The sequence below is a fragment of the Paroedura picta genome, chromosome 6 (assembly GCF_049243985.1).
Source record: "Paroedura picta isolate Pp20150507F chromosome 6, Ppicta_v3.0, whole genome shotgun sequence".
Taxonomy (NCBI): domain Eukaryota; kingdom Metazoa; phylum Chordata; class Lepidosauria; order Squamata; family Gekkonidae; genus Paroedura; species Paroedura picta.
The window spans coordinates 63,190,249-63,206,589 of record NC_135374.1 but is presented as its reverse complement, the minus strand read 5'-3'; the positions used below and the strand labels follow the sequence as shown (position 1 = coordinate 63,206,589).

The window sequence follows — 16,341 nt, the reverse complement described above, 5'->3', positions numbered from 1 at the left end:
CCCCATCCTTGAGAGAAGGAAGAGAGAGGCAGAGATAGTGCTACTTTGGCTCCTCACATTTCCTTGGCATGTGGCTTGCTGGTTGTTCTCCTCTAGCGCACACTTTTTAGCTGGGGGAATCCACTTTATGTGATTCCACAGCTAGCTCTTTAAAATGGAGAATGTAGCTACTGCTTTGCTGCTTGGACACTGGGTGTTGGCAATGTTGTGCAAAATGCCAAAAATATGGCGTCTGCATAAGGTGAGCATTTCACTTTTTTATCGGGTACAGAATGGCCCTCAAAATCCATCCTGAATGGACGGGTCACTTACATAAGACTGGAAAAGGTAGCTCTTGCGCAATGGGCTCTACCTCATGAAAAGTTATGTGGCAAAAGTTATATGGGTTGAACAAAGGTGCTCTTTTGTGTACAGAAGGCAGTTCTGGCCCCATCTGTTGCATATGCAGTCTGGGCCCAGTGTATCTGAGAGACCGTCTCTCTGCCTATACCCCCAAAAGAGCTCTATGTTCTGCCAATGCCAACTGGCTAGTGATCCCTGGCTCCAAAGAGGCGCATCAGACCTCAACAAGAGCCAGAGCCTTCTCTTTACTGGCCCCCACCTAGTGGAACGAACTCCATGAAGAGATCAGGGCCCAGCCCGAACTCCCACAATTCCACAGGGCCTGCAAATGGGAGCTCCTCCACCAGGCATTCAACTGAGGCTAATCCGACCCAACAACATCCATCGGTCCCCCTTCAAGACACACCCTACATGGTCACAATGATTCTGACCTCCCTAGGGGTTCTGTTAAAGTTGTTCCTATTGATATTTGTTCAATTAGACCAGTTGCAGTATTGTTAACTTACATAATCTGTTGAAACTGTTCATGATGCATTATGTAACAACTATTATTATATCTTTGATGTTCTATGTACCCCATGATGTTCCATGTAAACCACCCTGAGCCATATGGGAGGGTGGTATAAACATCTAATAAATAAATAAATACGTAAATTCGTAAGGGATGTCCCACCTGAGTGGCAGATGTCTTTCATTGTAACCCACACTGTTCCACTGGTCCCCTAACTCTCAAAGTGATATGGGGGGAGACAGCAAGAGATAAGAAAGATTTGTTCCCTGAATAGTGTTCTAATCAGAAATGCTACAAGACTGTATTGTTTTGGGTGCAACATACTATCCTAGCCTGGCTAGCCTTCAGAAATCTAGCCCTTCTAAAAAAAATTAAACTCACAGGAATTATTTGATTGACCATACTTCATGGATATTTGAAATAATTTCTAATCCATGTATTTAGTGATAGGCAGTAAACAGCATACCCATAAGGGACTTGGGAATGTTCAACCTGGAGAAGAAGAGGTTGAGAGGGGTTATGATTCCTCTCCTTAAATATTTGAAAGGTTGCTAGTTAGAGGGGTGCAGGGAGCAGTTCACATTGGCAGCAGCGGATAAAACCCACAGGAATGGCTTTAAAATACTTGTAGAATGATACAGGAAAAGATTTTTTCAATCAGAATAGTTCAGCAATTGAATTGACTGCCTAAGGAGATGTTAAGATCTCCCTCACTAGCAGTCTTCAAGCAGCAGCTGGAAAGATAGTTATCATGGATGCTTTCAGCTGATACAGTATGGAGCAGGGGATTGGACTAGATGGCCTGTATGGCCCCTTCCAACTCTATGATTCTGTCTCCAGATTCCCAGTATCAAAAAGTCCCAGGGGCACAATTAGCAGGACCATTCTCCTTTTGAGGAGAGAAACATACAAATTGTCCATAGGAGAGAAGGCAAACACCTAGACAGGACCAGCTGGTCTCTAATGGCACTTTCTCCTCTTCTGTATTCATTACCAGGCCTGTGTGTACTTGCTGACATTAATGCTTTCTTTCAAGACTACTTGAAAATAAGTTCCTCTGACTTTAAGAGAGCTGACGTTCAAAGAAAATTACAGAAGTCTAGCTTCAGAGCCTCACTGGTATAATGTCTTGCCTTGATGGTCCAGAAGGTCAATTTACCTCGTTCTTGCCAAATCAAGGGGAAAGCCAAGCAAGAACCAGCAGTGGTGTGAGGATATACCCCACATTTCTAGGTCCACATCTAGCTTCTTTATCCCAAGGGGTTGGTCAACTGGTGGTAAAGACAAGAAAGGAAATTGCAGGGGTCAATTTAGAAGAGGAAGCGAGGGAATTTCTAAACAATGGCCAGTTAATGGTGAATACGTCTAGAAATCATGTGGATGGGTTTTAAGCTATTAAGTAGTTCTATTACTCAAACATTTCAGGCCTATTTGTTTCTAATTATTTATATGGCTTTAGTTAATTGCAAGGAACTGCACAATGCACCCTGGATACTGAAAATCATAATGAGCCCAAGTTTCTCCTTGGAAATGTCATCATGGATTGACTATAAGCTTTCAATCTTGGCTAAGACCGTGTCTACTTAAAAAGACAGATTTTCACAATATTGAATTCTGCACGGTGTCAAACAATATTTTCCCTGCACATGTTCAAAACTATGAAATACATATATTACAGCTTATTGTGTCTTAATGAGGATGTTTTTACATGGGGCTGCTTCTCTTCCTCTTACCAGAAGACATAGTTATGATCACGGGAATAAACAACTTTAAAGAGTGATTAGACAGATTAATGGAGGATAAGTCGATCAATGGCTATGACATCCGGGAGCATTACTCCTCTGAATCACAGAGCCAGGAGGTAATATCAGGAGAAGGCTTCAGTCTCTATGGTCTCTTGTTGGCCCTCCAGAATAACCGGTTGGCCACTGTGTGAGATAGGATGCTGCATTAGATGGACCATTGGTCTGATCCAGCAAGGTTCTACTTATGTTCTATTACATTTTTTAAAATCCTGCTCTTCCTCCAGCAGTCACACATTGAAAGAAAATAAGCCTATCTTCATTTCTAGTTATACTAGTCCAAAGGCAGTGAGTTGTACAGCTGTACATATGCCTCACAAAGAATCTGGTGTGGAACAATACATACCTGTGTTTGACCCAGGTATCAGATTCATTGGCTTTCTCTGTGTAGTTTTCAGGAAGAAATCCCCTGCACCCAGTTCGGTGGGAGATGCCAATCACCCAGCCATCACAGGCTTCATTCTGTTGTGATCGGTCCATATATATAAAATCCCCAGGATTTAGCATCAGTTCATCAATGTTCTGAGGTTTATACTGAAACAGTACCTGCAAAACCTGGGGGAAAATTAAATGTAGCTTGTTAATCCAGATATAAGCCAAAAGGGTGCAGCAAACTCTTAATTTCATTGGCAGTTTCATTTCAATTGCAGCAGACTTTTCAGTAATGGAAATTAAAATCATGTGCAAAATCATACTGAACAAAGCCCCATGGATTTCAGCCAAAGTTGTCGACGAGATGGTTGATGTGCTTTAGGGAATAGCAAGAAAGCACCCAAATGGTGTTTGTAGGAAGGAAACCCTTGATGCTGAGTTGAAGATGTACTTCTATCCTTGAAGAATATGAGACATTTCCCATGTCACACAGTTCATGGGATAATAACTGCAGTTGCCACTTGATGCTCTGATTGCATACTTGTGGGATGTCACCAAGGAATCGTGTGTTATCATATAGGGAAATTATCCATCAATGAGATTGAAATAGATGTAATGCTTTCATGCAGTGCCTCTGCATCTTTGATTATGGGATATGGGGCAATGCTTTTGAGAATAAATTAAACAAAAACATTTGTATAATATGAAGGTTCAATTAAATCTTCATTTCAGAAAGGTTGTCAATTCTAATGTATTGCAGGTTATGTTTGTTATGTTATGTTCATTAAAAAGTCCAGCAAATCTCCTTTATCTGTCTGTCTGTTTGTATGACAGTTTAAAAGAAACAAATTATCTCTGAAATGAAGAGCATATCAATTTGATGTAAAGCAGTAATTTCAAAACAGCATGTTGCTCATGGAAGGGCAGGTGGCCTGGCATGGCCCAATCTTATCAGGTCTTGGAAGCTAAGAGAGCCAGCTTGGTGTAGTGGTTAGGAGTGTGGACTTCTAATCTGACGAGCCGGGTTTCATTCCCTGCTCTCCCACATGCAACCAGCTGGGTGACCTTGGGCTTGCCACAGCACTGATAAAGCTGTTCTGAATGAGCAGTGATATCAGGGCTCTCTCAGCCTCACCTACCTCCCAGGGTGTCTGTTGTGGGGAGAGGAAAAGGAAGGTTTGTAAGCCACTTTGAGACTCCTTCGGGTAGAGAAAAGTGGCATATAAGAACCAACTCTTCTTCTTCAATAATATCAGGACTCTCTCAGCCTCATCTACCTCCCAGGGTGTCTGTTGTGGGGAGAGGAAAGGGAAGGCAATTGTAAGCCGCTTTGAGACTCCTTCGGGTTGTGAAAAGTGGCATATAAGAACCAACTCTTCTTCTTCAATAATATCAGGACTCTCTCAGCCTCACCTACCTCCCAGGTTGTCTGTTGTGGGGAGAGGAAAAGGAAGGCAATTGTAAGCCGCTTTGAGACTCCTTCGGGTAGAGAAAAGTGGCATATAAAAACGAATCTTCTTCTTCTAAGCAGGGTTGGCAATTGGAAGGCAGACCACCAAGGACGACTCTGCAGAGGAAGGCAATGGCAAACCACCTCTGCTTATCACTTGCCTTGACAGCCTCAGCTGAAACTTGATGGCACTTCACACACACCCATGGTGCTCACACTAGTGCACCATGATCAAACTGCTAGGATGCTATGCAAAATGATAAGTGTAAGAAGCAAAGGATCCAGTAAGTCCAAAGTGCTTATTCCCAGATGTAAGGCTGCTTGCTGTATCTCGGTGTGATTTCTTGCCATTTGGCCTTGACATGTTCCAATCAGCTTCCATTTTGAAATCCTGCACTCAACCAGTCTTGATGCTGTCATGCAGCAGAATTACTTATTTTGAGAAGGGGCAGCTTGCTACAATTCTACATGAGTCTGTCTCTAAACTTGCATCTTTCCAATCAGGAGGAACACCAAAAGCAGTCATTCATAAATAAACACCAAAAATGGCTCCTCAGGGGACTGTAATTCTAATCTCTTGTGCTCACCAGAAGTAAATCTTTTGGGGGTAAGAATGTGAAATGTGCCTCCTATCTTAATTAAGAAAGGGTATGGCACAGCCACCAGAAATTTGAGAAACATTTCATGAAATAGCAGTTGAGGGAACTTTGACACTGGAGGCCTTTCCTCTGCACTAGTACCTGGGGTTCACTAAAATGACCCAGCACACAAAGGAACTCTAGTTCTCTACAGCCAAACCAAAGAACATTGTTCTTCCCTCAGACTCCCTCTGGGGGGGGGTACAAAAAAGTGGGTACCAAAAAACCATCTTTTCTTCATAAAGTAATCCCCCCCCCCAAAAAAAACCTTCTAAATTCTGTTTTATTCTTTAAGGACAGAGAAAAATATTTTAGTGATGTACCTGGTAATGCACAAAACGCATGTCTCTAGAATACAGGGCTGCTATCCAGTGGCAGCTTTGTTTAGGATTAATTGATTTGGCCAGTTCTTCCAAAGTCTTTTGATGATGAGGATAAAATTTGTTGGCCAATGTTAGATGGAGCTGCTTTGTTGAAGGTTTCACTTGGCAATCTACAAACAAAATAGTTATCAGATGACAAAGCAAAATGGGATTATCTTTAGATTTCTCCAGTTTTTAATATTTTACACAATGGCTTTGGTCCAAAGCCTTGAATACACAGATAGAGACTCCAATATGCTTATAAAAAGGGGTAGACTAATCTGTTTTGGCATCAGACTAAGAGAATGTATATGCACTGGAGTTTTTCATGCAGACACCCCCACCCACCTCCAGTACTGAAATGGCAAAGACAGCCTCTGCTCATATATACATAGATAGGAGCTTTGAATCAGGCTAAAACTAAACATGACAATGACTTCCTTCAATGCACATTAACTGAATTACCTGCTAAGGTTGTCACCTCTGAGGCAAATGCTGCAGCAAATGCTTTGATGATGTTTGCTGGCCCATCGCTAATGAAAAAGCCAATGTAGCTGCTGGAGGCATGGAGTGATAGGGATATGACTGATGGAAAACAAATTGAAAACCTGTCACCAGCTCTCCTTAAAGCTTCATACAAACCATCAACCTTCTGGTCTTCACACTGAAAGGAAACCAGTTGAATGTTTAGGCTTTTAAAGAAGTCTCTTGCTTAAGACTGAGTCATAAATAGTATAATATATATGATTTAAGCTGAGGAGCGTAACCAAACAGCAAACTGCTAATAAAGATTAAAAGGAAGAATTCAGGCTTTGATTAGTGGTGCGGTAGAATAGGAGTTCTGGGGTAGACTCTCAGGGTGGTCTTAGTCAATGGGTACTGAGTGCCAGAAGCCACACAAAAGGGCAGGGGGGGCAATTATTCTTAGGTGATTCACTGATATCGTATTCAGAATTGTTTCTGTTATCGTCCCATTTGAGTCTGGTCATGTACAGTGGTGGTAGACTGTCTATAAAAGACAAGAATCAAAACATCAACATTTATGATGCAACATGTAAGTGGACTTATTACAGTGGAGAAAATAACTCTTATTGTTTATATCAGCCCATCATAGAAAGAAAAAGGAGGCCATTCAAATCATAAATCTGTAAAGAACAAAAATAAGTTAATTGGTTGAGGCAAAAGTGCAGCAAGAAAAAAGGGAGGACACAACAAAAACAAGTTCCGACCGCAATCTTATTCTGCATTCATTTCAACATTTAATGAGAAAGATTCAAAGTTGGAGGATGTTCTGGGTCTGGTAAGAACTGAGGACCATCAAAGGGTATCATGATCAGCACAAAAGCAAGCATGATTGATGTTACATAGAGAGGTCAGGTTGCGCCAATCAACCACTGAAAGCCCATCTCCAAAGACCAAAGATATACCCCCCACTGCACTGCTAAATAGAAAGCGAAAGGCCTGCCCCAGCCAACTCACAGACACAAAGACAGAAGGATTTCTACCAATGAAAGCAATGTAATTATTACATTATTACAATATATCTCATTTAGGAGAAATGCAGGAATCACAAGCCTTGTCTAATTGATAGTGGTGTTTACATACATACATACATACATACATACATACATACATACATACATACATACATACATACATACATACATACACGCATTCAATAAAATCAGAGTCCAGTAGCACCTTTAAGACCAACAAAGATTTATGCAAGGCATGAGCTTTCGAGTGCAGCAGCGGGAGTCAGGGTGGTGGGACCGGGGCTCGGGTGCGCGCATAGGAGGAGGAAGGCCAGGGCAGGCGGGACATTTTGAAAAAGTTGCGGGACGCGGCACAAATCCTTTAAAGTCGGGACAGTCCCGCCAAAGCGGGATGTCTTGTCACTATAGGTCAGATGCATGCCAACTGACTCAGGCCTTCCCTGCAGGCACTGGAGAGAAGCTTCAATGACCATAGTTTAACTGCAAAACAGATTACAAACCAAGGCTACAGAGAATACAGAGAATACAGAGATTACAAACCAAGGCTACAGAGAATACAGAGAATACAGAGATTACAAACCAAGGCTACAGAGAATGGCATAACAAAACACCCATACTCTACTATGTTCTAGATTATTTGCATTGGTATTCCTGAATAAAAGAGATCCAAACTGAAATCCAGAGCTGTAGGCTATTCTCCAGAAAGTAAGGGATACAGAATTTTAAACACAAACACGAACCAAATTACAACAAGCAGAGTGGTGCAGTTTGATGAGCAACCAAGGAACAACCAGGCAGCTGCAGCAGATGACTGTCCTGAGGGAGTGGGCAGCAACAACCCAGAGCCAATGGATGGAGTCCATACACAGACACAACCAGATGATCAACCAGAAGATGAAGTGAAGTTGGAAGTTCCTGAACCAGCAGGTGAACCATAGAAGCCAGAGACTGCTGTGAAGGCAGACAAGGCCCTGGACCTCAGATGCTCATTGAGGGCCAACAAGGGAGTTTCAGCTGAGAAACTAACCTACCCAGCAAGGATGTCACTGTCACATAAACCAACATCATGGGCTGTATTACAGCACATTCCTAAACCAGAAGCAAGCAAGTGGAGGAAAGCAACACAAGAAGAACAACATGTGGTCTATTACTGTATCTCCTAAAACTGAATAGGTATCAAAAGGAGGTTACCTTCTTAGTCAAAAACTGAAGATACTGGAAGTATTGCACAACCTTTGTTTGGAAGGTATTGATCCAATGCTCATACCAATGGAATCTGGCTTCTACAATTAAAAGGTACCCCATAAACAACTGCCAGAAACCAGTAACTATAGAGCTGCCATAGGCAAGCTTCTATACCGAGTGATGAGAAGAAGACCTGACAATGTAATATTTGTAAGTATACTATCCAGAAAGATGAGCACACCTACCACAAATGGCTTAATAGGATTATGAGGTATTTAAAGGGTACTGAATGCTTTAACTGAGATTGCCAGCAACTAATAATCCCACACTGTTGGGATATACTGATGAAGCCTGGGCTAAGATCAGATGTAAGATCCACTAGTGGTTATGCATTTTTCTAACGGGGTGGTTCTATAAATTGTGCAAGTTGTAAACAAGAGATTGTGGTCTTCTGAAGAGTACAAAGTGGTTTATAATGTCACTGGAGGGTTTTGATATTAAGAAACCTTTGCCAGTTCAAATGCTAGAGGGTAACAAGAGTTGTACAGTCTTCTCTCATTCCGAAAGGAACAGTGTGTGAACAAAGCACATTGGAATTAGGAACCTGTGTGTAAGGGTCCTGAAGGGGCAAGGAGATGTTATGACTACACTACTGTAAATCTACAGGCAGAGTCTAGAAGGAGTATTGGAGTGAACATTTCAGCAAGCCTGGTCACTAATGGGCACTGCATCACTATGGGTGTTATCTCCTAGAATGGGATGCCTCTCAATGTCTTAACATTGGAACTTCCACATGACCCCTCCTCTATCGTTGTCCTTTCATATATTTTCACTCACTTCCCATGGCCTTCCATGGAGACAAATGTCTCTGCAGATCTGTCCTGTAGATACAATGCTCTCATATTACCACACACATGATGCTAGTCAAGCTGGCCATTGTGGTAGAGAAAGTACTCATTAGCTTAGGCCTCATTTTTTTCTTTTGATTGCAACCTGAATGTGAACTGGATCTACCGGAATAAATGTAAGTAACATCCCCCTTTTCTTCTTCTTCTTTTTTTGCAATATAATTGGAAATTTATTTACTGCACTCAGCAACACACTTCTATGACTGGGCAAAACTATGCTATATTAACCAAATATCCCAAAAGACCATCCTTACTTAGCTTATAAATTTTGAATATAAAGACTATATAAAAAAAGAGATCTGGTTGCATTATTGATCTACAATATTACTTCCATGTTCATTATCATGTTGTGAAAATTTGACTTACTGTAAAGAATTCAGAAAGTGTAATGTGTGGGAACATTTCCTGAGCTTTGTTTTTTCCACATTGTTGTTTGGTTTCTCTCCAGAATTCCATCAGTTCATCATTCAAAGGACCAGTTGGGCACAAATACAGGGCATATTCCTGAGGGATTGGATCATCCAAGGAAGGATCATTACAATGGAAATGCAACCTGTAAGCAAGAGAGCAATGTTCAAAAATTGATGTAGAATCAAAATGGTGCAAATGACAGGGTCTCCTAGCAGTTTCTTTAGTATCAAGAGTATGACCCTGAAAAAGGCTGGATATTTTTTGTTGCTGCCCCACTTTCCAGAAATGGTAAGGTTGGTACCTACCCTTGAGGTCTTCTGGTAAGGCTTTAAAATGGCCTTGTTTAAGAAAGTTTATGGGGCAATTTGAAATTATAGATGAAGATTCTGGGTTCTCTGTTTCAATTTTTTGTTTCAGGGTTGTTCGGTAATGATAAATATTATTTTTGCATTTTATTTATTGCTGCTGTTACTTGCTTTGTTTCCTGACTGTCGAGACCACATAAATACTCTAAATAAATAAAGTCTGATGTTATCTTGGAGTATAATCTCCTATGATGTCAGACTGCATGACGGAAAGAAACTGCGCAACACCTTTGACAGATGCAAGTTTCAGCACTGCTCCTCCACACTCACCATTTTGCTGCTTCCTCTACTGTCTTATGTCCTGTAGCTGCCAAAGCCTTTAGCCTAAGGAAAGTGTAATGAACTCACTGTTAGAAAGAAAGCCACAGTTACATTTCAAGTGTCTGGTCTCCTTTCCAGGCATTCAACTTAGTAGAAACTTAATGAATGCAACTTACAAACACTGGCTAAATTTAGAGTCTGATGCAGATAACAATTTTTCCTGTGTTCTATTTTTAGCAAGTTGTTAGCTTTTTCCATTTTTAAAATGCTATAAATGTCAAAAGTTTTAACGAATCCATCTACTGATTACATATCTTTTCTTACAGACATATTTGTAAATATTTATTTCAAGATAGGCTTCATTTTTTAATGCATGGCTTGATTAATTAGGGGGCATCTTTTAAATTCTGATTAAATTCAGACCTCTCTACTGAAGTTGGTCAAAGGGAGTAGACCCTTGGTCATTACTTTGAATATTAATCTGTGGTTCAGATCTGAATTTTTGTTAAAAAAAATGAATTGCTGGCACTATAATAATAATAATTATAATAGTCTAGGCTGATAAATTGGAAATACATGGTTTCAATAACTGCTGAGGCCCCACGTCTTAGCAGAAGGTCTACTACCAGCTTCTGGGGCCTCCTAACTCTGCTGCACCTTTTGCTTCCCATCAGCACCCATTTAACCATTTTCTTTTCTGAGATATCTGATAGTGAAAAACACAAGAGGAGAAGGAATATTATCATCTTCCTGCTATCTCAACTTCTCTCTATTTGACCTGGAAACAGATCCGGCACAGTAGAAATGGTGGGTCACCCTGAAGCTGCCTAACCTGAGAGCCCTGATCTTTATCATAATCATTGTCATAATCAAGCATATTAAGATTTCCCAAGATCCCCTGGAGAACCACTACCAGTCTGAGTAGGCAGTACTGACCTTAGTGGACCAATGATCTGATTTGGTATAATGCAACTTCCTATGTCCAGTTACTATTAGGCTTCCTCCCTCCCTCCAATCTTTGTCTTCTCTTGTTAGCTGTCAGACTCCTACTCTCACAGAGGGGTAGACAGAAAGTGTAACATGGGGAGATTTCCTGAGCTTTGTTTTTTCCACTTAGTTGTTTGACAAGAATAACCATAAATACCCTTCTTAAAATATCTCCCTAAAATTGATAAGTGCAAGACACTTAATTTGCCTATAATTAAGCAAAATGGGTGCCAGGCAGTAGCCTGGGAAAATAGTTTTCAAGGAATGAATCAAGGTGGCTGGCTGGATATATTTCATTCTTTATCCTAAAGAAATGTATAATAGGTCTCCCAAAACCTATTGACTTACCCAGGACTAATCCTATAAGCACCTATGCCCATTTCCCCTACATCTACTTAGCTTGATTAGGTGACAGTTAAGCAACACTTATTCTTACCTATTAGCACTTCCTTTTGGGTGCTTGCATAGTCATCAAACTTCTCCCCCACTTTTGTTTACCTCAGGAAAGCCCATGAAGCTATTGCTTTTTTGGCAAATGCATCACCCTGCCCCAGGGGACCTTTTGCCCTATATGTGGAGCACCCTTTTACCCCAGCAGAATGGATGTGTCTTGAATTCTATCCCCCCCCCTTTATTGGCTTGTGGGCCCTCTCCTCTCTAACTTCCAGAAATGCTGTTATAAACAGACAGGACACTATTTTGTGACAGTGCAGCAATGAAATAGGTACTCACGCTGTATGTGCTGGGACCCCAGTTGCCAAGAGAGGTTCCAATAAGGACCGGGACTGGATACTTCTTGTTTTGTACTTGTTCAAAATCTTGGTGTAGAGTGTTGTCTCTGCCTCTGCCATCTCTTCTTTGTTCTTGAGTAAATGTATGTACAGCAAAAGAAAGGCAAAGTCTGCTAAGATTTAAAAAAAATCCTTAAACCTCAAAACCTCTTATGATCTGCTTGACACAAGCTGATATCCTGTTTTTACACCAACTTGTGGTTCATAGAATGAAGACTGTAAGAAGGCTGAAAGGGAAAAAGTGAGTGCAACATTTTTATGCACTAGCTGGGGGTGGTAAATCCAGTGTGTGCTTCAGATCATCATCTGAATTGTCTACATACTTAATATTTCAGTGACAGCCATTTAATTATATCTGCATTTCCCAAATCAAGATTTAATATACCCCAAATAGGACCTGGGTCAGTATGAATGAGATCACAGTATAAGATGTCAGTTCGGTGCCTTACTGAGGGCAGGCCTCGGTTTTGAAAGACCACCTGCTACCAGTTTCAAGGAAGGAAGGAATATTAATAAGCAGGAAACAGAGCTGGGTGTTGATGGGACTTGAACAAGAAGATGCTGAGTGAGTACCTCCCTCCCTCCCTCGCCTGCCCTCCCCTCCCTCTCTCTCTATCCATCCATTCATACAGCCATACAGTGGAAACACAAAAATGTTGGAATATGCAAAATCTGTAGACTGTTTGATTCAAAAACACATGAGGGCTGTCCTACAGGGGTATTGGAGGAAAAGTGTATTTAGCATAGTTAGAATGGGAACTTCTTGACGTGTTTCAAATAATCTTCTCTGGTGTCCTGATTGGCTCATTTGGAGGCTTCCTGCTCCTTTGAGCACCCTTCCTCCCTGCTTGCCTCTAGACAGAATGAATGCAGAACAGAACAGTTAGTTAGACAGGACTCTCTCTCTCCTCTCTTTATATACAACATTGTTTGTCTCTTCACTATAAAACTATTTTATTCCTTTAAGCAGCCTGGTGTCTCACTTCTCTTTTGTGTATCTAAATCCTGCCAACAAAAGCAAGCAGCCCTGTCCTCAGCAGCAGAAATGGAAATGCAGTATAAATTCTGGCACTCCTTACTGCACCTTCTTTGTCAATGAAATACTATGCAGGCACAAGTGAAGCAGGACAACTTTAGCAAGTCTTAGGGCCATTTCGCACGGCTTCAAAGTAGCAGAATGGTTGCTATTTGGAAACGCTACTAATTTGCCATAACCCACGACGTCGTAGACAATCTGCAACAATCCTGAAACCAATCAGCAAAAAGCGCTTCGTTGTGGCGCTTTCAGGGGAATCCAGAAAAGTGGATTCACCCTCCGGATAGCGATACACTCCTGCAACCAATCTGCAACAGTAGCGCTAAAGACCTGTGCGTTACCATTGTTGCTGGTTCTTCAAAGTCCCTCCCCCTGGCTCTCTCCTCCAAACTTCCGGCGAAGCGATCGCCATTTTTTTTTCTCCGAGCGAGCGGGGATAAACGCACCGGCGAGCCTCTTTCTGTTTAGAGGCTTCCCTGGCTTCAGTCCTTCACCTTTAGTCACTAAGCACAAACCACTGAAAAGCCCGTTTGCTGAAATAAAGTCCCTTTATTTTTTACAAATAAATTCAGCCGAAAATCGGGCCCGTGAGGGGGGGGGGATTTTTTTTTTATCACTCGAGGCAGCGTGCAAACGATCATACAATCAAACGACAGCTCACATTAGGCAGCTGGATGGGTCTCTCCGTAGCAACGAATCTACCTAGATTCGTTGCTATGGGTCGTTTTTTTTTTTTTAAACCTTTCTTAAAGGGAAAGGGGCTGTTTGGGAGCATGCTAACGGCTGCCCATTGGCTGCTTGACGGCCAGGGGCGGGACGAGCTTGGCAATAGCGCTTCCTTTCTAGCGATTTCTGCCGAGACCGGAAGCCTGTGGGAAACGCTAAAAAACGCAACTGATTCCACTACAAAGGCAGGTATGCATAACGACGAATTCCACTATTTTAAATGGCGATTTTTCATTCCGCTAATAATTTACAACAAAGATCCCTGTGCGAAAAAGCCCTTAGAGTGTCTCACAAATGGCTGCCATCTGTTCCCATATCTAAGCCGGTGTGGGCCTTCAAAACAATGATTATGGGAAGGATAGATATTCATGATTTAGTTTTGGGGTTAATTGGTGATCATTTTATGGCAAGGGAAAAGAAGCCCAGGGTAGGAGAAGGTAACAATATTGAAGTTGTGGCTTTTTTTCTGAGCACTCAGTGTTGCACTGTGTGAAGTCCTACTGAGATTGTTCTTTCATAGTTTTTCTTTGCTCATTACTCTCCCATGTAGACACATTTATTGAGATCAAGATGTTTGCCGTATCACTGAACTGCAATGGGCACTAGCTGGTGGTTTGGGGTGGGTCACCAAGCCCTCCCTTTGGAAAGGTGGATGGGTGGACTGGCTGTTCTTGTGTGTAATTGTGCCATACAGTACATCAAGAAAATAATGCTCCTAATTTTATCTTGACAACATCCCTGCAAGGTAGGTTAGGCTGAGCAATTGACTGACCTAAGGTTAATGTTCAGGAGATCTCCTGGCTCCAGCTGGAGGCTGAAAGAGAGCTTCAAATGTTTATCGAAAAGATTCTCTTTTTCATTCAAAAAGTTGAGTCATGCCCAAACGCAGACTGGTTATTAGGCATTTTCAGTGAAGTTTTCCTCAGTGGCCCAATTATGGATAAAACATAACATTTATAAGTTTCAAATAAGGATAAATTACAAAAAGCATTAATAGTGTATAGCCAAGTATCAAAGTGATGTGTATAGCTAAATATCTTTCTGGATCCATGTTTGAAACAATATATCATAAATAAGGTAACCATTTACAAGGAATCAGAACAAGTTCAAATACATTACAAGCAAAAATAGTGCATATACAGAAACAAAGGCATTTTGCTATTAGAGGATACCTTAACACACTTATTCCATAGAATATTTCTCAATGTTAAATGTAGTGAACTGGGGGACCAAGTAAACATGGCCACAGCCCACTATTCTCATAAGTCCGCCAAATTAACAACAGTGAAGCAGCACTTAAATACAGAAATTCCTGAAGGTCCTGAATCATTTTTAAAGGATCATTTACAAAAAAGCAAGTCAGATCCATAACTCATATCTTAAGTGGTCTCGTGGAAATACCTACCTATACAAGGTGGCATTTACAAAGAATGCAATAAATGACATTCCGAGTGTTACACCTGATAAAGTCAGTAGTGTCTACTGTAATGTTAACATCCTTAAGGTGATAGATATCAGCTTCCATTAAGCGTTTACAGACCTGGAACCAACCACACTTAACATGGCCCTAGGAAGAGATTCCTCTGTCTGTGAACTCCTTAGTTGGTGGTGAGTGACCATATCCCCAATATTTCTAGAGTGTCTTAATGCTTTTTAAAGGTTTTTCTTTACAGCCTGGGATGTTGGAGACAAAATGACAATATTTATGGATATTATATTTAAGCTTATTGGTAAATTATTCTGTCTTTAGGCTCCTTAGCTTAATACCTAAGAAGGGACTCCCGAGGGATCTCATTTGCTTGGCTCTAGCTGTTGTAATGATTTCAGTCGGGTCACCCCATTCAAGAAGTAGATTCTCTAAGGTATCTGCAAATTTGTTATGACTCATGGTTCGTATTAATTATTTTATGTCACAAAAGGTAAATTTCTTTTGAGTTGTAATGGGATCTAAAGCTTAGAAGTGTATTCCAATCCAATGGTTTTCTGAAGGAGGAAATACTTAAAGACCCATTATGCATGACAGCAGCCATGCCAGGCTTATGCCTGGCATGGGCCAGTTATGCTTACCATGTTTCCATCTTACTGGAATAGTCATGGCTTGAACATGCAATGGCTCTTGTTTAAAGAGAGCCCACCTGTCACTTGCTCCTTTCTCTTCCAGCTTTCTGTTTCATGGGATAACTCTAATCATTTCTCTGAGTTTATTAAAGTCTGCCCTATTAAAGTCTAGCAGACATGTTTGACTACAAAATTCCTTGTCCCCCAATCTTATAAGAAATTCTAGGATGGCATGGTTATTCCCCCCCCCCCCGGGTCCTCACTTCCTTCACCCCATCTACCAGCTCTTGTCTATTGGACAGTATTAAGTCAAGTATAGAATTTTCTTGGCAAGAAAGATGGGGTGTGTTTCCAGGTCCTTTCCTGTGCCTCTGTAATTGGCCTGTGGGCTGTGACCTCTGCAGTTCACCCCCTCACCACGTTGAGGAATACAGTAGGACTTTAAGAAGCAGAAACCTATGGACAAAACTTTCCTATAGAATCACTGAGGTTCAGACACAGCTGAATGGATAACATCATCAAGTCATGTATGACCAAGCCTCTCATAGGTTCTTCCACCATTTGATAAATGGCAGGTCAGAAAGTTGTCTGACTATGGATGCTTAGTAGTTTGCCTCTCAGCACACATCAGGGAAATTGA

The 16,341-nt window shown here is 41.3% G+C and overlaps 1 protein-coding gene across 2 annotated transcripts in view; it reads right to left on the bottom strand.

Annotated features, from left to right (window-relative positions):
- Nucleotides 1-16,341, bottom strand: part of UBASH3A (ubiquitin associated and SH3 domain containing A) — a 30,074-nt gene that overhangs the window by 11,641 nt on the left and 2,092 nt on the right. The window contains exons 2-7 of one of the 2 annotated variants that reach the window (XM_077342782.1): nucleotides 11,823-11,953; nucleotides 10,113-10,166; nucleotides 9,433-9,619; nucleotides 5,943-6,141; nucleotides 5,439-5,608; nucleotides 3,002-3,210 (exon numbers count right to left, since the gene is read on the bottom strand). In XM_077342782.1, coding sequence (XP_077198897.1) covers nucleotides 3,002-3,210; nucleotides 5,439-5,608; nucleotides 5,943-6,141; nucleotides 9,433-9,619; nucleotides 10,113-10,166; nucleotides 11,823-11,941 — 938 coding nt within the window. In that variant the 5' untranslated portion in view covers nucleotides 11,942-11,953. Of the gene's footprint in view, nucleotides 1-3,001; nucleotides 3,211-5,438; nucleotides 5,609-5,942; nucleotides 6,142-9,432; nucleotides 9,620-10,112; nucleotides 10,190-11,822; nucleotides 11,954-16,341 lie in introns of those variants that run through there. The other variant, XM_077342783.1, reaches the window with a different exon arrangement.